This window comes from Pseudophryne corroboree, chromosome 9 (genome assembly GCF_028390025.1).
Source record: "Pseudophryne corroboree isolate aPseCor3 chromosome 9, aPseCor3.hap2, whole genome shotgun sequence".
NCBI lineage: Eukaryota > Metazoa > Chordata > Amphibia > Anura > Myobatrachidae > Pseudophryne > Pseudophryne corroboree.
The window spans coordinates 31266610-31291905 of NC_086452.1; the positions used below are offsets into that span (position 1 = coordinate 31266610).

Sequence of the window (25296 nt, forward strand, 5' to 3'; positions counted from 1 at the left end):
ACACAATAGGTGGCTGTATTATAGTAATTACCTGATAGTGATGTATATAGCCTAGGTAGTGTGAGCCAGGATCACTGAGTGTATAGAGATATCACCAGGTGAGAGTGACTGCTGTCCAGGACTCTTATAGAGACACAATAGGCGGCTGTATTATAGTAATTACCTGATAGTGATGTATATAGCCTAGGTAGTGTGAGCCAGGATCACTGAGTGTATAGAGAGATATCACCAGGTGAGAGTGACTGCTGTACAGGGCTCTTATAGAGACACAATAGGCGGCTGTATTATAGTAATTACCTGATAGTGATGTATATAGCCTAGGTAGTGTGAGCCAGGATCACTGAGTGTATAGAGAGATATCACCAGGTGAGAGTGACTGCTGTACAGGGCTCTTATAGAGACACAATAGGTGGCTGTATTATAGTAATTACCTGATAGTGATGTATATAGCCTAGGTAGTGTGAGCCAGGATCACTGAGTGTATAGAGATATCACCAGGTGAGAGTGACTGCTGTACAGGACTCTTATAGAGATACAATAGGCGGCTGTATTATAGTAATTACCTGATAGTGATGTATATAGCCTAGGTAGTGTGAGCCAGGATCACTGAGTGTATAGAGAGATATCACCAGGTGAGAGTGACTGCTGTACAGGGCTCTTATAGAGACACAATAGGCGGCTGTATTATAGTAATTACCTGATAGTGATGTATATAGCCTAGGTAGTGTGAGCCAGGATCACTGAGTGTATACAGAGATATCACCAGGTGAGAGTGACTGCTGTACAGGGCTCTTATAGAGACACAATAGGTGGCTGTATTATAGTAATTACCTGATAGTGATGTATATAGCCTAGGTAGTGTGAGCCAGGATCACTGAGTGTATAGAGAGATATCACCAGGTGAGAGTGACTGCTGTACAGGACTCTTATAGAGACACAATAGGCGGCTGTATTATAGTAATTAGTACCTGATAGTGATGTATATATAGCCTAGGTAGTGTGAGCCAGGGTCACTGAGTGTATAGAGATATCACCAGGTGAGAGTGACTGCTGTACAGGACTCTTATAGAGATACAATAGGTGACTGTATTATAGTAATTACCTGATAGTGATGTATATTGCCTAGGTAGTGTGAGCCAGGATCACTGAGTGTATAGAGGAGAGCAGTGGCATGCGGTGAGGTTAGTGGCTGGTGAGGCACTGCAGTCAAAATGTCATTGTGAGTACAGACGGTGACTCCTACCACCGCCAACTTAATCCCCGTTACTGCCGCTGCCCCTACCAACACTTCAACAGAAATAATCTATAATCTATGTGATCATGGTAGCGGTAGGTACTGGTTGGGAGTAGTAGTAAGGACAAACATCATTTCAGCGGGATCTTGTTGGCATCCCAAAGTACGAATGCCGGTCATCAAGAGACCAGTGCCAGAATCCTGAACATAAGTATGATGAGGAGGGTTAGGCTGCTAGGGGGAAGGGGAGAGGAGTAGGGTTAGGCTGCGGGAGGGGAGGTTAGGGTTAGGCTGCGGGAGGGGGAGGTTAGGGTTAGGCTGCGGGAGGGGGAGGTTAGGGTTAGGCTGTGGGAGGGCGAGGGTAGGGTCAGGCTGCGGGAGGGAGAGGGTAGGGTCAGGCTGCGGGAGGGGAGGCCAGCTAATGCTCGCATCAGCCAGCCCCGGGAGTTAGGTGCCCAATCACACCAGCCATAGTGACAGGGGCGTGCTTTTGTATGGGCTTAAAGCACGCCCCTGTCACAGAGGCACTGCTATTAGGTGCCGCATATGTGTCTTTTTTCAATGGGCTTTTACTGCCCGATGTTTGGCCCCGCCCCCCATTTCCGGCCCTCCCTTATTGGCAGCCGGAGGCACCGAGAGCAGTGCCTCCAGACAGTGAATTTTATTTTTTTCCTACTACAAATGATTTAAATAATATAAAGGCAAAAGCAGATACTTATGACACAGAATCTGTGTCATAAGTATATTCTTTTATATTATTTTAATCATAAATGACAGGGGAGGCACTGCCTCCCCTGCCTCCCCTGACTGCACGTCCCTGGAGGAGAGATATCAGCAGGTGAGAGTGACTGCTGTACAGGACTCTTATAGAGAGACAATAGGCGGCTGTATTATAGTAATTACCTGATAGTGATGTATATAGCCTAGGTAGTGTGAGCCAGGATCACTGAGTGTATACTGGTGGTCACTGATCAGCAAAACTCTGCACTGTACTCCTCCTATATAATACTGCTGGTCCCATAGGCGTGCGCACGGGGGGTGCCTGGTGCGCACAGGCACCCCCTAATGTGCGGCACCCCCTGCCTGCTGCAGCACAGTCGAGTGTTGATCGCTGCCCCCCGTAAGCCCAGCTTGCTGCTCTGCATTGTTTAACGTCCTGTGCGCCTCCTCCCAGCCCCAGACGGCCAGTCCAGCTGATTTGAAGGGGTTTTCTATAAGTGGGCGTGGCCACGGGGGGTCCGCGATTAGGCCACGCCCCCAACTTTCCCTGAGCCCGGCAATCTGTGTGCACTGTGCAGCCCAGCCTTCTCTTGCTGGGCCAGGTGGATCTCTAATAGCAGCCATCCCATGGAGCCCGGCCAGGAAGGAGAAGGTAAGGTTTGTGTATCTGACAGTGTGTGTGTCAGCAGAGCCGGCAACATGGGGGTGCGAAGAGTACACCATACTTGCCTACCTGACCCTCTCCATGAGGGAGAAAATGCTCTGTTCCTGGACTTTCCTGGTAATATATGATTGCCAACACCTGTGGTGAAACACCTTTCTTATCAATTAACTAGCTCACCACAGGTGATGGCAATCATACATTACCAGGAAAGTCCAGGAACAGAGCATTTTCTCCCTCATGGAGAGGGTCAGGTAGGCAAGTATGGAGTACACCCATGTTCTGAGGGGCCCCGAGGCTCTGACCCCACCCCCCTGTGCTATCTCTGCTGCAGCATACATGATCTATGCAGGAGGAACACCGGGGGTAATCCAGAGAGTTGATTGTAGATGTGCCAGATCGCGCCCTGCCAACGGCGTTCTAATGCCGTTGGCATGCCCCCTCCTGCCCCGCGACCGCCTCTGCCGTCTGTAGCTCCGTCCAGCGCCCAGCTCCAGGAACTGCTGGCGGAATATCCTCCTGCTCCAGACGCCCTCCTCCTCCGGTCCCGCCTGGCAGTCAATCTACCATTCCGTACAAGCACCTCCTTTCCCGGCCCCAGGCTGCGCTGATTGGTGCAGCCTGTGATGTCAGCAGCAGGGGAGGAGCCGACATCTCTGTCCCTACTTCCCCCGGAGTCTGCACCCGCCTCAGCAGCAGCAGCCGGCATCGCAAAGGACAGCTCTTATCGGTGAGAGCTGTCCTTTGCTATACTGATGGCATATGTTAGTACATATGCAATCAGTATGTAGTCGAAAGTGTGGCGGAATATTCTGCCACACCATAGTACATCCCGCCCCCTATCTTTTCCGCCTTCTTCCCCTCTCTCTCCCTATCTTTCCCTCTCTCTTCCTCCCCCTCTCTCTCTCTCCCCCACTCTCCCTCCACCCCCCCCCCCCTTCTCTTTATTTCTCTCTCCCACTTTCTCCCACTTTCTCCCATTTATCATGGATTACATATTGAATGCGATCTAGGCGAGATCTTACCGCCCAGGATCGCATTGCAATATCCGATCCCTTCGGGTGACTGCGATGCACTGAGGCATTTCTGGCGGAAGGTTCTTGGGGAACCCTGCTAGATCTACTCTCCCCGATCTGTAGCCCATAGGCTACAATGGTTTACAGCAGTCAAATATTGCAGTAGCTGCGGGGAACAATATCGGGAATGCTTCACATTCCCGATATTGATACATTGGGCAGCATTTAATCCCCCATAGAAACCTTTGGGGGATGTGGCTGTGGGCGGAAATGGAGGGATCCCAGCAGGTACCAATACCTGCAGCGATCCCTCCTTTATACATACCAGGGAAACTTAATATTTGCGGCTAACTTCCAAAACGGGTGTTTTTCGGGGACATAGCCGGATATATTTTTTATAAATGGGCCCCTCTGTCTCTCTCCTTTTCTGTCCCTCTCTCCTTTTCCCTCCCCCCTCTCCGGGGGGGGGGGAGATCTCTCTCTCTCCCCCATCTCTCTCGGTGGTCGAGGTGCCACCTGACCTGCAGTCAGTTACTTCTGCCACTGTCTACTCCAGCGGGGTAAGGCTTCATGGTCATGCTGGGTGATGCCTGCTGTGCTGGGTCAGAGGCGGAACTACAGATGTTGCCACACTCATCCATCATTGTGGAATGGATGGCGTGACTAGTGTGCCTTAGTCTGTGATGCGCGTGTGCATATTCACGCACATTCTATAGACTTCTACAGAGCAACGCTGGCTGCAACTATTTTCAACACGGCATTCAGTGCAGCTTGCTGCAATGCGTATGACCGTGGGTACGCACCACGGCAACGAAGAGGCTGGCTACATCTGTAGTGGCAGTGCTAGGAGCACCAGCCAAAATCTGCCTAGGGCATCAAATTGATTAGGGCCAGCTCTGGGCATAATGTGAATTTAGGTCATACCGCGTGGCATAATGTGAATTTCTCTTACGTCCTAGAGGATGCTGGGGACTCCGTAAGGACCATGGGGTATAGACGGGCTCCACAGGAGACATGGGCACTATAGAGAACTTTTAGTATGGGTGTGCACTGGCTCCTCCCTCTATGCCTCTCCTCCAGACCTCAGTTAGTTCCTGTGCCCAGAGGAGATAGGGTGCATTACAGGGAGCTCTACTGAGTTTCTCTGATAAAAGACTTATGTTAGGTTTTTAATTTTCAGGGGGCACTGCTGGCAACAGGCTCCCTGCATCGTGGGACTGAGGAGAGAGAAGCAGACCTACTTAAATGTCAGGCTCTGTTTCTTAGGCTACTGGACACCATTAGCTCCAGAGGGAGTCAGAACACAGGTCTCACCCCGACGTTCGTCCCGGAGCCGCGCCGCCGTCCTCCTCGCAGAGCCGGAAGATAGAAGCCGGGTGAGTATAAGAAGAAAAGAAGACTTCAAGGCGGCAGAAGACTTCAGATCTTCACTGAGGTAAGCGTGCAGCGGTAACGCTGCGCGCCATTGCTCCCACACATTACACTCCACAGTATCAGATGCAGTCCTTTCGGTCGCATAAATCCAGAATAGGTCGGGGTTCCTCCTTCCTTGCCAGAGGTAAGTGTAGAGAGGAAAGAGAACACCTGCTTCGGCTAGTTCCCAGGAGCAGAAGTCCTCCCCAGCTTCTACAAAATGCACCGCATGACGCTGGGGCTCCCCTAAGGGAGTCCACACCAGTGGGGGCACACCTTCGACTTTTCAGTCAGATCTGGGTTCTTTCAGACGTGGATCCTTGGGCGATGGAAATGGTTTCCCAAGGCTACAAGCTGGAATTCAAAGAGGTGCCCCCTCGCCGATTTTTCAAGTTGGCCTTGCCAGCTTCATCCCCAGAGAGGGAAGTAGTGTTAGCTGCAATTCAAAAGCTGTGTCAACAGCAAGTGGTTGTCAAGGTTCCCCTGGTCCAACAGGGAAAAGGGTATTATTCAACCCTGTTTGTGGTCCCGAAGCCGGATGGTTCGGTCAGACCCATTTTAAATCTAAAATCCCTAAACCTGTACTTGAAAAAGTTCAAATTCAAGATGGAATCGCTCCGAGCTGTAATATCCAGCCTGGAAGGGGGGGATTTTATGGTGTCACTAGACATAAAGGATGCTTACCTTCATGTCCCCATATATCCCCCTCATCAGGAGTACCTGAGATTCGCTGTACAGGACTGTCATTACCAGTTTCAGACGTTGCCGTTTGGGCTTTCCACGGCACCGAGGATTTTCACCAAGGTGATGGCGGAAATGATGGTGCTCCTGCGCAAGCAGGGATTCACAATTATCCCATACTTGGACGATCTCCTGATAAAGGCGAGATCGAGAGATCAATTGCTGAAGAGCGTGTCGCTCTCCCTGTGAGTGCTACAACAGCACGGTTGGATTATCAATCTGCCAAAGTCACAATTGGTTCCAACATAAAGAAAGAGGGATCAGATCAAGGAAAGTCACAGCGCTGTTTCTAATATGCCAAATCTCACAGGAAAATATACTGTCCAGATTTCTTCACGTATATGAAGGACACTGTACCACATCCGTATAGATAAAAAAAATGATCCTTACTTTATTTCAAACATCCATCTAAAAAGTCTCTTTATGCAGACACAGGGCAATCTCAGCAAGAGAAGCGGTACAAGCGTTGGAGGTGCCTCGACAAAGACCCGCTAAGGGTAGAAACGCGTCGGCAGCCGTAGGTGAACCTGGTCATTATCCGCATGTAGCAGGGAGCAACTAACGGGGGAGAGTGGAGGAGTGTGGTGGCGACTGCAGCGCCTGGAGGGTCCGTGACCTAAGGACGGCTAGCGGTGTATGGAAAGCAACTGCGGGCGAGCAAATCCCGTAATAGAGAGCACCGCGATTATCAACTGCGTCCTGAGGGTCTGGTGAGCTCCACTGAGTACATTTGAAATCCAACGCTTGTACCGCTTCTCTTGCTGAGATTGCCCTGTGTCTGCATAAAGAGACTTTTTAGATGGATGTTTGAAATAAAGTAAGGATCATTTTTTTATCTATACGGATGTGGTACAGTGTCCTTCATATACGTGAAGAAATCTGGACAGTATATTTTCCTGTGAGATTTGGCATATTAGAAACAGCGCTGTGACTTTCCTTGATCTGATCCCTCTTTCTTTATGTTTGATATTTAGGCAGTGTGAGCTGATCTGCCACAGATAAAGGGAAACAGCTGCAGTTTTTTTAAAGCGCTCCATACGGAGGACAACAACTTGTGTTTTTGACAATTGGTTCCAACGACTCGACTATCATTCCTAGGAACAAAATAAGGTTTTTCTCCCATTGGAAAAAGCCCAGGACCTCCAGAACATGGTCAGAGACCTGCTAAAACCAAAAAGAGTGTCAGTTCATCAATGCACTCGAGTTCTGGGAAAAATGGTGGCAGCCTACGAGGCCATTCCCTTCGGCAGGTTTCATGCGAGGACTTTTCAGTGGGACCTTCTGGACAAGTGGTCTGGGTCCCATCTACAAATTCATCAGAAAATGACACTGTCCCCCAGGGCCAGGGTGTCTCTCCTGTGGTGGCTGCAGAGTGCTCACCTTCTAGAGGGTCGCAGGTTCGGCATTCAGGACTGGGTCCTGGTGACCACGGACACGAGCCTCCGAGAATGGGGAGCAGTCACACAAGGAAGAAATTTTCAGGGACTATGGTCAAGCCAGGAGGCTTGTCTACACATCAACATACTGGAATTGAGGGCTCAAAACAACGGCCTACGACAAGCGGAGAATCTTCTTCGCGACCTACCGGTTCTGATTCAATCAGACAACGTCACAGCCGTGGCTCATGTAAACCGCCAAGGCGGGACAAGGAGCAGAGTCACGATGGCGGAAGCCACCAGGATTCTTTGCTGGGCGGAAAATCACGTAAGCGCTCTGTCAGCTGTCTTCATTCCAGGAGTGGACAACTGGGAAGCAGACTTCCTCAGCAGACACGATCTCCATCCAGGAGAGTGGGGACTTCATCAAGAAGTTTTTGCAGAGATAACAAGTCTCTGGGGAATTCCTCAAATAGACATGATGGCGTCACGCCTCAACAAGAAGCTTCGGACGCCCTGGTGACACCATGGGTGTTTCAGTCGGTCTATGTGTTTCCTCCTCTTCCTCTCATCACAAAAATATTGAGAATCATAAGACGAAAAAGAGTACAATACTCATTGTTCCAGATTGGCCTCGAAGGGCCTGGTACTCAGATCTTCAGGAGATGCTCACAGAAGATCCGTGGCCTCTTCCTCTCAGGGAGGACCTGTTGCAGCAGGGGCCCTGCGTGTTCCAACACTTACCGCGGTTACGCTTGACGGCATGGTGGTTGAACACCGAATCCTAGCTGGGAAAGGTATTCCGGAGGAAGTCATCCCTACTCTGATAAAGGCTAGGAAGGAGGTGACGGCAAAGCATTATCACCGTATCTGGAGGAAGCATGTATCTTGGTGTGAAGCCAAGAATGCTCCTACGGAAGATTTCCATCTGGGCCGGTTCCTCCACTTTCTACAGACAGGAGTGGATATGGGCCTGAAGTTAGGCTTCATTAAGGTACAGATTTCGGCCCTATCTATATCCTTTCAGAGGGAATTGGCTTCTCTCCCAGAAGTCCAGACTTTTGTGAAGGGAGTGCTGCACATCCAGCCACCCTTTGTGCCCCCAGTGGCACCGTGGGACCTTAATGTGGTGTTAAGTTTCCTGAAATCTCACTGGTTTGAGCCTCTTCAAACGGTTGAATTAAAATTTCTCACGTGGAAGGTGGTCATGTTATTGGCCTTGGCATCTGCAAGGCGGGTGTCCGAATTGGCGGCCTTGTCCCACAAGAGCCCCTATTTGATTTTCCATGTGGATAGAGCTGAGTTGAGGACTTGTCCTCAATTGTTACCTAAGGTGGTTTCTTCATTTCATATGAACCAACCTATTATGGTGCCTGTGGCAACAGGGGACTGGGAGGACGTAAGAGAAAATAAGATTTTAAACCTACCGGTAAATATTTTTCTCCTAGTCCGTAGAGGATGCTGGGCGCCCGTCCCAGTGCGGTCTAAATCTGCAAGACTTGTATATAGTTGTTGCTTACATAAGGGTTATGTTACAGTTGGAATTGGTCTTTGACTGATACTGTTTTTTGTTCATAATGTTAACTGGTTGCGTATATTCCAGGTTATATGGTATCATTGGTGTGGGCTGGCATGAATCTTGCCCTTAGATTAACAAAATCCTTTCCTCATGTTGTCCATCTCCTCTGGGCACAGTTCTCTAACTGAGGTCTGGAGGAGGGGCATAGAGGGAGGAGCCAGTGCACACCCATACTAAAAGTTCTTTATAGTGCCCATGTCTCCTGTGGAGCCCGTCTATACCCCATGGTCCTTACGGAGTCCCCAGCATCCTCTACGGACTAGGAGAAAAAGATTTACTGGTAGGTTTAAAATCTTATTTTCGGCTCATACCATGTGGCATAATGAGAATTTCGGCACATACCTTGTTGCATAATGTTAATTTCAGCTCATAACGTGTGACATAATATAAATTTCGGCTCATACCGTGTGGCATAATGTGAATTTGGCTCATACTGTGTGGCATAATATGAATTTTGGCTCATACCTTGTGGCATAATGTTAATTTCGGCTCATACCGTGTGACATATTATGAATTTCGGCTCATACCGTGTGCATAATGTGAATTTCGGCTCATACCTTGTCGCATAATGTTAATTTCAGCTCATAACGTGTGACATAATATAAATTTCGGCTCATACTGTGTGGCATAATGTAAATTTGGCTCATACCGTGTGGCATAATGTAAATTTGGCACATACTGTGTGGCATAATATGAATTTTGGCTCATACCTTGTGGCATAATGTTAATTTCGGCTCATACCGTGTGACATAATATGAATTTCGTCTCATACCGTGTGCATAATGTAAATTTCGGCTCATACCTTGTTGCATAATGTTAATTTCAGCTCATAACGTGTGACATAATATAAATTTCGGCTCATACTGTGTGGCATAATGTAAATTTGGCTCATACCGTGTGGCATAATGTAAATTTGGCACATACTGTGTGACATAATGTGAATTTCGGCTCATACTGTGTGGCATAATATGAATTTCAGCTCATACCGTGTGGCGTAAGGTGAATTTGGATCATACTGTGTGGCGTAATGTGGATTTTGTCTCATACCGTGTGGCGTAATGTGAATTTCGGCTCACACTGTGTGGCACAATATGAAATATGGGCACTACTGTCAGTAGCTGGTAAGCATGGGGAGATTTATGACAAATGCTGGCGTCCTGCAGAGGAGGAGTGTGATGGCATAGAAAGAGGCAGATGTGGCTGTGATGGCATGTGTATTTTAAACTTTATTTTTGTTATATTTAAACTCAAATGTTCGGCCCCCTAAATCTCCCATACTTTTCAGAATGTCCGACTCAAGATTAGGGTGTAGGTGCTTAGGGGTGCAAGGGAGAGGGTGTGGGGGGTACATATGTACCTAGGCCCACCACTCTCTAGTTCCGCCGCTGGGTCAGGAATAGGTTGGGGAAGTGTTAGCAGCGATATGGTACAGCGGCAGCTAGGACTCGGGGTTATGCCGTAGCGGACAGTCAGTACCGGCTGGTGGTCACACCATTATGTTTCATTTTATTTCTCTGGGGTGTATTATATCTACATTATTATTAGGAACTAGGGAGAAATTAGATTAAGCTATGTGATTTTACTGAGAGAATGTAAAATAGTGCTAGAGGTCCCTGGGCGGTGGTAGACACGCCGAAAAGGCGGTGATAGATACGCCCCTCCTGCGGTGCACCCCCTAATAAAATTAGCTGCGCACGCCTATGGCTGGTCCCCAGTACCCACAATAAAGCAGTGTGAGCACAGATATATGCAGCACACTGAGCACAGATATGGAGTGTTTTTCAGGCAGAGAACGTATAATACTGGTGGTCACTGGTCAGCAAAACTCTGCACTGTACTCCTCCTATATAATACAGCTGCTCCCCAGTCCCCACAATTAAGCAATAAGCACAAATATTTGCAGCCACATTAATAAACGGAGAGGACGCCAGCCACGTCCTCTCCCTAACATTTCCAATGCACGAGTGAAAATGGCGGCGACGCGCGGCTCCTTATATAGAATCCGAATCTCGCGAGAATCCGACAGCGGGATGATGACGTTCGGGCGCGCTCGGGTTAACCGAGCCATACATGAGAATCCGAGTCTGCCTCGGACCCGTGTAAAATGGGTGAAGTTCGGGGGGGTTCGGTTTCCGAGGAACCGAACCCGCTCATCACTAGTATATAACACATGTAACTGTGACAGGGAAGGTGGCTCCTCTCAGCTCAGGGCCCCATAGCAGCTGCACTCCCTGCACCTATGATAGCTACGCCCTTGCATGCACCCAAACCACAAGATGCAGAAACTCTTCAGTTCTTCTGCACGGCTGTATCTCCTATATGATAGTCTCCCCCTTCCCCCTCTGGAACTTGCAGTAATAATAACCCCACTTACTAAACCCTATATAAATTATCTTGTATAGGAAACCACTACCCTGCAAATTAGGCCTGGATTACCAGAGAGGGTGATTTTGCAACCCATGCCAGCTCGGGCTACAGAACACGTAAAGCCATGCAAGGAAGGGGGGGCGGGGGTACAGCTATACAGGCTGTAGGGTGCATATCCGGAGCCTCCAAAGGACGCTACACCTGAGGCAGCAGGAGCACACGGACAAGTTCACTATACCCCGCCTCCTTAGGTGCAGGGCCAAGTCCCACCCCCTCGTGTGTGCCACACCCTTCCCCACCCTCAGGTGCCATGTCAAACCCACTAGTCATTCTTGTGGCTGGTGATGGGATTACTACAATGACAAGGCCGGATTAAGCTGTCGATAATGATTAAGGGCCTATAGGGTGAAGCTGGGGAGGTGTGACCAGTGCTTTGGGGGGGTGGCCAGCTCCAGTGTTTCTCAACCCCGGTCCTCGGGACCCCTCTAACAGTTCACATTTTACAAGTCACCCGGCAGGTGCACAGGTGTACGACCAACTGTCACATTTTAAAGATTAACAAGTGACCTGGAAAACATGAACTGTGTGGGGCTCTGGGGACCGAGTTTGAGAACCACTAATGTGCACTTGTCAGCCCCACTGTCTCTCTAACTACAATAGAACAAATTGCATAATCCAAACATATAAATACAATTTAAATAATCCAGATTTATGGCTGACCCTGTGGTCTGCTAGGTTACCAGTCATCATCGTGCCGTCATAAGTACATTTACTCATACAATAACTATGTCCAATGTGCGCAAGCAATGTTTAAATGTAAAGGCAGAACGAAATGCAAAAACTGAAGAGTATTTTTATTTCATTTTACATAAGACACTGTACAAACACCCAAAATGTATCACACTATTTTCCTGAATCTTGCACTTCCAATGTTCTAGAGTAGGTTGCTCTCCACCTCCTGGTAAATGTCTGTACCTGGAAACAATCAGTGGTGACCTTGCGTACGGCTTGCCAAATGCAGGCAGTGTTACTGTGATCATCAGGAATCCCCATAAGGGCCTACAGTATGTCTGAGCAAATCTGAATATTTATTTATTAAATTAATGAATGTGATACTGTATGATTAGGTAGAGTCGCCAGTCTCCTAGGGTGGACGGTGGCGAATTTCGATACAGAAGACAAAATCCAGCAATTTTGGGGTAACTGGCCGGCAGCTAGGTTTATTGTAGAGAATAAGAAATTTACAACAGCAGAAATAAACCCTAAACTTTCCCGGCCCGCACAGAACCATAGTCACCAGAAGTCATAGATCTCCCGCCGTCTCCGGCTCAGCTGGAAGGTTGCCCCATGGTTTATATATCTGCACCACAGTATGCTGTTACTACGCCCGTTACCTGACTTGGTGGCCAGAAACACAGTAATGGATTTGAGGATTGGACGCTCGTCCAGTCTCCTCCTTTCACTCCGCGGGATGGCAAATCTTACCGATGTCTCCAACTATGATCCAATAACATACTGTCCACCGATTTCCAACTGTTTCTCTGATATGGGACATGTTTATCACATCTCGGATGAGATGTGAAAATATCACCCTTAATCGCAGGATGGTATTGGGATCCCGACGCTTGGAACGCCAGTGATCAGGATACCAACAGCGGCACCTTGGCGCACAGAATCCCGACACCTGGAAGGTAAGTATGTTAACCCTCCTTTTCTACCCCCCTAACCCTCCCTTCCTGTGGCCTGACCCTAACCGCCCGCCCCGCCTGCAGCCTAACCCTAACCCCCTCTAGTGGTGCCAAAACCTAACCCCCCCTTCCCCGCAGTCTAAACCTAATCCTACCACCCCGCAGCCTAACTCTAACCCTCTCCAGTGGCGCCTAACCCTCATTCCTCGCAGCCTAAACCTAAATTCCATCCCCCCACAGCCTAGCCCTCCCCACGCAGCCTCACCCTAAGGATCCCTGGCATACTTACTCTCGGGATGCCGGCACTCAGAATTGCTGTGCCGGCATTTTCATCCATGTCGGAATCCCAGCATCAGCATTCCAACCAGTATCAGAATACCAGCATCTGTGTTCTGACTGCCGGCATCCTGTGCTGACCAAGGGGGTTATTCCGAGTTGTTCGCTAGCTGCTTTCGCTCGCTGCACAGCGATCAGGCAAAAAAAGTCACTTCTGCGCATGCGTATGCGGCGCAATGCGCACGCTCGACGTACTATTATAAGGAACGATGTAGTTTCACACAAGGTCTAGCGAAGCTTTTCAGTGGCACTGCTGGCCGCAGAGTGATTGACAGGAAGAGGGCGTTTCTGGGTGGCAACTGACCGTTTTCTGGGAGTGTTTGGAAAAACGCAGGCGTACCAGGAAAAACGCAGGTGTGGCTGGGCGAACTCAGGGCGTGTTCGTGATGTCAAACCAGGAACTGAACAGTCTGAAGGCATCGCAAGCGCTGAGTAGGTCTGAAGCTACTCTGAAACTGCACAAAATTATTTTGTAGCCGCTCTGCGATCCTTTCTTTCGCACTTCTGCTAAGCTAAAATACACTCCCAGTGGGCGGCGGCATAGCGTTTGCACGGCTGCTAAAAACTGCTAGCGAGCGAACAACTCGGAATGACCACCAAAATCCATTAATTGCTATGTGGTAATGCAATTATCATCCTTTGAGTGCCGGGCTAGAGATTGCAAGCAAGCCAACTCTGGACCTCGGTAAATCCCGCAATTTAGCATCCCCCATAGAAACCTATACGACCTGCCTTTGCTATCGGAAAAAGGGGGCCGCAGCAGATTTCGCCAATATCGGCTGCAGAACCCCCTTACATACAAGCTTGTGATGCTTTCAATTTGCACAATTAGAAGACTTTTTTTATTAGAAGGTAGTTTTTTGTCACTTTTATACTTAATACAAATACAATACAATGGTATCTAAATATTTTTGTAACAATTTTTTATATATTATTCGGAAGTCAGCAATTTTTTCACTAAGGGACCTATACTAAAATAATGTTAAAAAGGGTGTTTTCACACCTGTTTCACATGGTATCCGGACTCTGGGTCGACACTACTTAGGTCGACACCCATTGGTCGACAGTGGCTAGGTCGCCACTAGAAATAGGTCGACACAGCCATTAGGTCGATATAAACAAGGTCGACATGCAAAAAGGTCAACGAGAGTTTTTCAAATTTTTTCTTTTTTTTAACTTTTTCATACTGTACGATCCACGTCGACTACGATTGGGAACGGTAACCTGTGTCGCTTGCCATGCGAGGGGACGCGGTGCACTAATTGGGGTTCACGGTCACTTTACGAAGAAAACGCCACCAAAAAACATGAAAAACTCATGTCGACCTTTTATCATGTCGACCTTGTTCATATCGACCTAATTGCCGTGTCAACCTAGCCACTGTCAACCAATCGGTGTCGACCTAATGGGTGTCAACCCTGAGTCCCATACCTGCTTCACATTATATTAGTATCACTCAAATGTATTAAAGGTTTTTTTTACCCTTTAATTAACTTTTTTTTTTTTAAGTACTGCATTTCCCGTACTTATAATGGGAAATACAATCTGGGAAAATATACAAAGAGAAAAAATCTCTCTACTTCTGCACAGCTTTCTCTGTGGGCAGGAACTGGGCTCCCTTGTGCGGGGATCGGGCTCCGGTGATCAGCTATGTTTGCTCTGGTGCGGGCTGCCAGTCAACCGGACCGCCTGTGCTCTGCTGTGACCCACAGTGCAGTAAAGTCATGCTGCTGGGTGTCACAGCAGCGCACAGGATCCAATACCTGCAGCCCTGCAGGATCACCGGCTATCTGAACTGGTAAGTATATTCACCGGTGGCGGCGTTCCGTGGGGCGGAGGGGGTAGTTGCGATGGGGGAGGCGGTGAATGCGCAGCAGGACATCAGGGTATTTAAAAAAAAAAATACCCTGATTTTGCTGCGGAGTGGTTTTGCTTCAGGCTGATCAATTATACACCGCTTTTTTAGTGCAACTTTTTTTCCATTTTCCCACAAAAACAAATGTAATAGGGTGCAAGAAGCCAGAGGTGTGGGAATTTGTGCGAGAATGGCCGCATTTTTTAAAGGGCAATCATTTACAAGACCAAACCACCTGGATTTATTTGCAAAGTGATTGACAGGCAGGGACTGTTTCTAAGAGGTAACAGAGTGGTGGCAAAAATGCAGGAGTGTCACCTGTTGCAACCATTTGGGGATTTCAGGCTGCAGCTGCGATCCCTTACGCCATACTTACCGACTTTATGGCTGCTCTCTCCGGGAGAGAGCAGCCAGGTCGGCTCAGCAAGTGGCAGTGGCGTGACGAGCAGAGGGGGGTGGGCAAGAGGTGGCAGAGGTGGAACAGGGGCGTGGCTGATGTATCACGTCATGTAAGCCACGCCCCCCGCTGTGTAATGCCACAATTACCGGCATTATACTGCAGGGGGCGTGGCTATGATGACGCGATTGAAGAAGAATCGCGTCATCGACTGCCCGTACTTGCCTGCTCTTCCTTCCGGGGGGGAGGGGGCGGGGGAGAGGAGGGTCACCTGATTTTCGGGAGCCTCCTGGCCATTCCGGGAGAGTAGGCAAATATGCCTTACGCAGCTGCAATGTCTCTGGTGTCTCAGTTCCTGCGCGACTGGTGCTGCATCTTTGTATGCAACTGCTTTGAATTGCAAAGCCGCACACACACACACACACACACACACACACACACACACACACACACACACACACACACAGGGTACGTACAGTAATATATACTTTATATATGATTAAAACTGCAAACTGATATAAACTATTCGACAATCTCTGTAAAATACTGGTTAATATGCTGGTGCGTCATAAGAAAAGTATAGTAATAGTAATAAATATGCTAGTTATTGGCATGCAAAGGCAGACACCATACAAAGAGGAGCTATGATGAGGTCCCAGATCAATACGTTCAGTTACTGTTAGTAGCAATCCTATTCTTGCGCCTATGAAGTGACAAATGTTGTAAGCTCGTCCACACGGTAACACATACAGTTTATTTATAAAGCGTAAACACACTGGCTGCATTGTCAATTAAGCTTTGCTTCCACTAGAAAGGATTTCTTTGCCCGCAGAGAGCGTGCACTGGAAAATATGAACAATGTCAGATATATTATAGATCATATTGTTTATTATAGTTTTTGTTTTATGCCATCATCATACATGGCTGGTGTCGTTGCATTGTGCATATGTGTTCCAACACCAATCCAATCTATAATGTAGAGAACAGGTGTTATATGGAGATAGGTGATTGACGAGACAGACAGAGAGAGAGAGAGAGAGAGAGAGAGAGATGAACAGAATATTATAAGCTTCCTTGGTTCTGGACCAGTGGTTCTCAAACTCGGTCCTCAGGACCCCACACGGTTCACGTTTTCCATGTCACCCAGCAGCTGCACTGTGTATCACCAACTGTCACATTTTAAAAAACTACAGGAGACCTGCAAAACATGAACCGTGTGGGGTCCTGAGGACCGAGTTTGAGAACCTGTGTTCTAGACCAATGGTGATGTCAGTTTTATATCATAGCTTCCTGACTTATTGGCTCGCTTGGGAAAGCGACTCCTATTTTCACAAAGACAGACTGAGCTATCTTCTGATGTCCCATAAGACATACATTCATCATATAGTTCTGGGTAAATGCTGATCCCATGTCAGTGGCGGATTAAGATCACCATAAGCCCCAAGAAGTCCCCAAGGCGCAAACCTCCACATCATACACATCACTGTCACTCCAGATGACCCATCGCACCATGGACATCCAATACTCCAGGCCAGGTAGAGTTAGCTAGAACATGTTCCGCTCCACCTGATACAAAACACTTCCCACTTAATGATAGATTGTAGTCACTTGGGTTGATATAATTAGTGGGTAAAGAAAGACACAAAATCACATCAATGAACTAATCGCAGATAAACTGCTATAGTAAAACAATAAGCAAAGTTGGGCTTTCAGAAACGGAGCACTTTCTAGAAGGTGTAAGGCAAGGGTGGGGAACCTTTGGCCCCACCAGCTGTTGTTGAACTACATATACCAGCATGCCTTGCTACAGTTATGCTATTTTGCCATGCTAAAACTGTTGCAGGGCATGCTGGGATGTGTAGTTTCACAACAGCTGTACGGCCGAAGGTTCCCCATCCCTGGTGTAAGGAAATATAATATTCTGTAACCGTATAATTGTTCTAGAATTGTATTAAGGATAAGTTTTAGAATTGCAATAAGGATAATAGTTCCCTTATCCCCAGTGAGTGACACTTGCACATACTCCTGATGTAAAAGCCACCAGATTATTTGCCCTTAAATCATGGTAGGTCTTCTATTTCAAACTCCAGGCTGCAACACTTACTTCTGACCTTTCCATCGACTATACTTCACCAACTCTTCTACTCGTGTCAATGCAGCCTGGACAGCAGGGCTACAATGTAAGACCTGACACATATGATTTATACATGATGTATGGCTTCACTGACGTTAGCTCACACGCATTGTTACATGGTAATATCAGCACATGAACTCAATGTCAGGCAGCTATGCGGCCTGCCTAAATTATATGTGACCAGATTGACATGGCTTGTTTCATTTTATGACATTTATAACCAGGGTAATTGTTATATAAAACAAAGCAGCAGGGCTTACTATAATCCCACCTTTCATAAATTTGAAATGTGCCACCTAAGGTCACTGCAGGGGAAACCGCATGGAAGCCTGTTTTTCATATTTTCTAATGGAATAATTTGCAGGTACCAGGAAATGCTTTTAAAGCCCCTAAATAAAATGGTTATGGTCACAGTAAAGGAGCACTAAATGGAACCTTAATCCAGTGTACAGTTTTGTTAAATATTACTTCAACCTTTTCCGCACAGGGGCCCTCATTCCGAGTTGTTCGCTCGTTAGCTGCTTTTAGCAGCATTGCACACGCTAAGCCGCCGCCTACTGGGAGTGAATCTTAGCTTTGCAGAATTGCGAACGAAAGATTAGCAGAATTGCGAATAGAAATTTCTTTGCAGTTTCTGAGTAGCTCCAGACTTACTCCTACACTGCGATCAGTTCACTCCTTTTCGTTCCTGGTTTGACGTCACAAACACACCCAGCGTTCGCCCAGACACTCCCCCATTTCTTCAGCCACTCCCGCGTTTTTCCCTGAAACGCCCTCGTTTTTCCGCACACTCCCATAAAACGGTCAGTTTCCGCCCAGAAACACCCACTTCCTGTCAATCACACTACGATCACCAGAACGATGAAAAATCTTCGTTAAGCCGTGAGTAAAATACCAAACTTTTGTGCTAATTTACTTGGCGCAGGCGCACTGCGAACATTGCGCATGCGCAGTTTGCGACTAATCGCTCCGTTGCGAAACAATCTAACGAGCGAACAACTCGGAATGACCCCCAGTGTCCCTATAGCTGGGGTGAGGAACCTGCAGCCCTCCAGCTGTTGTTAAACTACACATCCCAGCATGCCCTGCAACAGTTTTAGCATGGCTAAATAGCAAAACTGTAGAAAGGCATGCTGGTATGTGTAGTTCAACAACAGCTGGAGGGCCAAAGGTTCCCAGCCCCTGCCCTATAGGATCCCAGACAGGTCAAAACGATGAGACTGCAGTCAACTAAGATGCTGTGACATCACTGGCCCCACCCCTGTGTATGAAATACACCACATTGTGTATGTTTGCGGTGCAATCGGTTCCTCAATTCTGCTTTGGCACAGAATAGCTAATATGTTGCAGAGGAGTGAATAAAAGCATGATGGGAATATTTATATATACTAGGTATAAATGCTCCAGTTACTTTGTATATATTATTCAAATCATTAATACGCAACAATACAATTATATTAATTGCAATACTGGATTTTCTTGCTTTTAGAACATAGGGGAGTGTTACTTGCTGTAGCTAGGAATAATTTATCAAAGGACTGTAGTCGAGACACAGGGTCCAATAAGAGCCTGTCCCAGTGGTTACTATGTCACTATACTTCCAGGTCTGGACCCTAGTCATTAGACAAGTGGACATTACTGAGGGGTGGGTATTAACTACCCTGCCCCAAGCCTGTTGAAGGGGTCCGGGTCCAGGCCAGCTGCTGAAGACTAACATGTTCTGCTTTGCAACGTGACTAATATTTTACATGGCCACCCCTCTCAGTACGGCCGCCCTTCTTCTGTCTCACCAAAGCCCCAAAGATGTCTCGAGTGGTCTGCCTGGAGATACTTAATGGCTGCATCCCCCCAAAAAATGTTTGGAGTGAATTCCTACAAAATCCTTTTTGATAAATATGCCCCTATAGCATTAAAGGAACAAAATCAGAAGTAGTAGTTGACAATATTTACTGGTCCTCTATGCGTATTTCTCCAAGTGTCTGTGCGCTGCCTTTTCCAATGTTTCCAACAGTGACGGGGAATTCAGCGTGTACCTCTTATGTGCTTGACAGACAAGCAGCCATCCCTGTGCAGCCAACCCATGTCCACTTTGTATCAGTTCACAGAATCGGCCTCAACTGTTCCTTCTGCTTTCTCAGAAGCAAACACAATTATAAAAATATTTAAACAATGGACTAGATTAACATTTGTCAATATAGGATGCCCCTCTCCCCCATCTAATGTATTACATGGTCAAGATTATAGCACAGATTATCTTTACAGCCATGAGCTAGCACCACAAACTCTTAGAATGTAATCCACAAAATACCCCATGCATGAATTTATAGGTACCTCTTGTCACAATGCACATTTTACTGACACAGTTGAATTGGCTGGACAGTAAGAGAAAAGGAACCCCATTTTCATGTGTAACCTTATTCTAGATGGTAAATGTCTAGGTCCCATATATAGTAACCCTGGTACCAGTGAATAGTTGTATAAACCCCGAAAACATTTTGCTCACAGCAAAATCCAGATGAAAATTGCTGTAAAATGATTTGTTTTAAAAATTTTGCTTTGCAAAATACAATTTACTTTGGTTTCTCCAATTTGGGTGATCTTGGCACCAACTCGCTGTCCTCACTTCCTAACAACCATCTGCAATCTGTGTGGGAGCAGCATTATAATGCATCCATGTATAACTTGCAGCTTACTAACGCCTGTGGCCCATTACCCCTAGAGGGGACCATCTAGATGCACTGGTGCCTATGAAGGCATATTAGGACACCCATTAACTTGGTTCATAAGTGAGGCCTGTTCTTTTTCACGGCACTCTTGGGCCAAAAGTTTCTTATTTAGGAAATTTAAGAAAGAAATAACTGAATTAAGTAAATTGCGTTTATATGTCATCCTTAGGGTCAGTTGTGTGGTGAGGGACAAGATTTGCTTCTGTTTGACCACATATTTTATGACTGACAGCCACCAGCACTGGTTTTGCCTATTACATTGACCATAAATAATTTTAATTGGTCCTGGACCACTAATCCAAGACAACCCTACAAGTGTCTTGAGGGTGCCCAGTGCGCCACGGCAAACAGCTTGAGAACCATTGACTTTGACCAATATAGTTATTCTCCAGTACAGTATTTTATTAAGGAATAACACATTGGAGCTCACCATATAGCATTTAAACAAGGACTGAGTATTGGGGTAAAAAAAATTAATAATATCATATCATAACCTTTCGTCAGGCATTTATAACCTTCCAACAGAGCCATAACTAGAAATTATAGAGCGAGAAAGAGAATGGACATCCGTAGATCTCAACTTTAACCAAATTAACTTAAAGGGGGAGATTTAAGTGTTTGAAAAGTCGGTTGGATGTCTGTCTATTAGATAGGAAAAAACAGACTCCCAACTGACTATTCAAACATTTGAATCTCCCCCAAAGTATCTATTTCCTTGTGTCCCCAGCCAATATCTGCATAATCCTCTAGACAATTTAGGCTGCCACCTGTAGCACAGTGGGTACTGGGAGGAATGGATTATCCTAACCCATTTTATGTTGTTGTTTGACAGATAGAGATGGGAATGAGGCCCAACCTTTTATGTTGCGTAGTGCCTCATGAGGTCTTACTTCGGTTACGCACCAGCCACCTTCATATTTGCACCATGGGCAGTTGCCCCACAGTTCTTGTTATGACCAAACCTTCCACATTTGCCATGTTTGTCAGTGTAACTTTTAGGTCTATATGTCTTGTGCTATGAGCAGAGTGGTATTAAGTCCTCCATGAATGTACTGCAAAACTTATAGTGTAAAGAGAAAAGACGGCAGAGCATATACAGCTCCCACGTTTAACAACAGAGACCCATGACACCCCATTCACAGCCCGCCATTTTCATAAAAGCCGGGAAACGTCTCTATAAACTCTAAATGCTGCTAAACATTTATACTGCGGTAACCCAACTCCACTACATCTATTTTACCAGACTACGAAGAAACAAATCATCCCAGTGACAAAAACCTGGAACTATCCTGGAAAAATGAGGGCACAGGCCTCACAGTGCATTGTTATTTGCAGTTGGGATATGTACGCTGCTTCTCTGGGTTCCACAGCAAATCTGAGGTGGGCCTCTGTTCTTCTGCGCATGCTTGGGGGCTCGGACATGCACAGTGAAGACCTGTTTATGGATTAACTGCTAACTCCAATGGACAGTCACTGTGTGTGTGCCAGCCCACACAAATACAGTGATCTGGAAAACAGAGTTGAGGCCGAAGATCTGGCATCATCGGCCTTCCGCACCTCCAGGCCCCAGGGCCGCCGCATCGCTCTGCAACAGTGAAATTTCCATCACTTGTCCACTTGTATGAATATTTTGCTTTCCGATGGAGTATGGTTTTTTGATGAGAGGCCTGGGGTGCTTTAACACGTTGGCAACCTACCGGATGAAGATTACCTAGCTCATAGAATATTGCGAGAGGTGTCTAGAGGCAACAGCTGGCTACATAAGGTTCCATTTACAGTGCATATGTCATATAATCCTATATAAAAGTCAACAACAAACATTACATTGAAGTTGTCAATAAGGATACCATTACAGTAGATCATGCAATTATTGACCCATATTGAAAACACTTTGATACAACAGTTATCGGAGATGTGCCACGGTCAATGAAGACATCTACATTCTTCCAATTAGTCTGATTCAAGGATTACAGGAAACATTGCTGCTGACCAATACTTCTGATCCCCTTTTAATGATTTTCACCCTTACAATCAATGCAACGACATAAGGATACCATACAATACACACACAGTATTTTGATGAGGGTAGGATCGGCGCTAACCTCTTAGGAAAAAGTTCTGAATACACCATATACTGTACTTAAATATTCCAATTGCTAAAATACCCCTTACCCGAATGAACAGGGTATCACAAAGGGATTGAGTAAGGTTTAAAAGTGAAATCATCCTTTTGTAAACCTTGATCATCCCTTTGTGATATCCCATTCATTTGGGTAAGGGGTATCTTAGCTATTGGAATATATAAGTACAGTATTAGGTGTATTCGGAACATTTTCCTAAATCCTACCCTCATCAAAGTACTGTACCTGCTTGGAACTTGGTGTTCTCTTCCGTTCTGTGGGTAAGGCGGCTGCCTCCTTATAGGTTTATTGCGCATACCTAAGTTCTTCTCAACATATCAAAAGGTTTATACAATACAATGCAACAATAGCTACAAAGCAAACACTTGGTAAACATTATCAATCTACTCATATTGCACAGCAGTCTATAGATTGTACATTAGACAGCATATACCATATACGTAAAGCTCAGCTCTATAATTTAGCAGATAAATCACCATATAAACCCTTTTCTCAGCTCTGTATACTGAACAGCAGTGATCTAACCATCACGTTATTGCACAACTCCCCCCTATATACTCCAGATTCCAATAGATAGACTGTGGATGAGTTCTGCCTTACAGAAACCCTAAGATTGATCACCGGCTCTGCGCTCACATTGATTGCCCAAATCTGTATTCCAAATTTAGACACAAAGGCCCGATGGGACTTTGTGCTTAAATGAAGCTGTATTGTGGTAAGATAGAGAGAGAGAGTACAGTGGAAGGAGCTGAGCTGATGGTTGCAGGAATTACTACACAATTTCTTTAAATAGAGAAAAAAAATCATTTTCATCATAGCCCCAAACCAATAGCCATCAATCAGCTGTCAGCAGACTGCCTGAACTCTCCTGGCGGAGGCAGAATCTCAGTGTGTCCTCCGTATGGTGTGGGGGGATCCTCAGCCCAGATGTATGAGAGGTATGAGCTCATCTCAGAGGTGCAATCCCTGTCCTAAGCATTGTGGAGCACCAGTAGGACTAGCACGGCAGCCGCTGTGGATGGGGCATAATAAGGGTTCTCTGGCACAGTACCCCCATACACAGTTCTATCAGTGGGAGCCAGGCATCCTCTAAACTCTCTGTTCAGCACCTCTGGGTGGACAGCTCCTGGCTGTACATTATCACCTACGACCCCTGACAGCTGTAACACCCTGCACATCTCCAGCCAGAGCCAGAAACAGTACTATCAGTGGGAGCCATGCATCCTCCTGTTCAGCACCTCTGGGTGGACAGCTCCTGGCTAGGACCCCTGACAGCAGCCAGACCCAGATACAGTGCATGCTCACACAGCATCAGACACAAAGCCCTGATATGCCATGATACCCAGCAGAGCCTGGCTGCTCATATGCCATAGTACAGTCATCACAGAGGACATGTAGGGTCTGCAGCACATTCTCAGGGGCCACAGGGGGTACATGGACTGCAACGCGTGGCCCCTGGACATCACAGATTCATATGTAATAATGCAACAGTCACAGAGTGCATGCAGCACATCACCTCTCAGGGGCCACAGGGGAGCGTGCACTGCAATGTGTGGCCCCTGGACATCACTCTCCTCCCCCCCTCCCACCACAAGCACTTAAACCCTCTGCATACTCACATTGCAGGGATGAAAGATTGCCCATGAGTGCCCGGAGCTGCTCTGCTAGTCCTAGTGGTCTGGTGGTCCGCAGGGTGGGTAAGGGTCACCGGCTCCAGGGGTCTCTACACGGTGTCCTTCAGGTGTAACCACGGGCTGGCCCCCATCGGGCAGAGGATCAGGCTGGGGATCAGGCGAGCTCCACAGTGAGACATGACACCCGCTCCGGGCAGCCCCTACACAGCAGGGAGTGGGCACTCATCCTCTGCCACCTCCATCCAGGTGCCCGGGCTGCAGAGCATGTGTGCCCGGCTGGCAGGGGTCAGACAGTGCCCGGGCAGCAGCAGCAGCAGCAGCAGCAGCGTCCTCCTCCCGCCGGGCTCATGCAATGCTCAGATCCTGTGCAGCCCCTCCGCCGCCCCCGCACCGAGCCGCCCCCGCACCGCTACGTCACGCCGCCCACCGCCCGCACACACCTAGGGGGCTCCTCCTGCGTGGGGGCTCTCCTGCCGCATGCCCGGCTCTCCCTGCAGCCGCTGCCCGTCTCACTCGCCGGCAGCAGGGATCTCAGCAGCCAGACTCTGCCGGGGAGATGTGTATACTGGGCTGTGTATCACTATGCAGACGCTGCACCTGTAATATTATACTGTGTATCACTATGTATCCACTGCACCTGTCATATACTGTGTATCACTATGTATCTACTGCACCTGTAATATTATACTGTGTATCACTATGTATCCACTGTACCTGTAATATTATACTGTGTATCACTATGTATCCACTGTACCTGTAATATTATACTGTGTATCACTATGTATCTACTGCACCTGTAATATTATACTGTGTATCACTATGTACCCACTGTACCTGTAATATTATACTGTGTATCACTATGTATCTACTGCACCTGTAATATTATACTGTGTATCACTATGTATCTACTGCACCTGTAATATTATACTATGTATCCACTGTACCTGTAATATTATACTGTGTATCACTATGCAGACGCTGCACCTGTAATATTACACTGTGTATCACTATGCATCCACTGCACCTGTAATATTATACTGTGTATCACTATGTATCTACTGCACCTGTAATATTATACTGTGTAATATCACTATGCATCCACTGCACCTGTAATATTATACTGTATATCACTATGTATCTACTGCACCTGTAATATTATACTATGTATAACTATGTATCCACTGTACCTGTAATATTATACTGTGTATCACTATGTATCTACTGCACCTGTAATATTATACTGTGTATCACTATGTATCCACTGTACCTGTAATATTA

General features: G+C 47.0%; 1 protein-coding gene across 6 annotated transcripts in view; it reads right to left on the reverse strand.

Moving 5' to 3' along the window:
• LRRC7 (leucine rich repeat containing 7) overlaps positions 1-24411 on the reverse strand; it is a 630524-nt gene extending 606113 nt beyond the window's left edge. The window contains exon 1 of one of the 6 annotated variants that reach the window (XM_063939106.1): positions 24004-24411. Coding sequence is in view for 1 of the 6 variants with exons in the window: in XM_063939107.1 (XP_063795177.1) it covers positions 24004-24028 (25 nt within the window). In the remaining 5 variants the exon portion in view is untranslated. The remainder of the gene's footprint in view (positions 1-24003) is intronic. The other 5 variants (XM_063939105.1, XM_063939107.1, XM_063939109.1 and 2 more) reach the window with 5 other exon arrangements.
• Between the last annotated feature and the right edge of the window lie 885 nt (positions 24412-25296).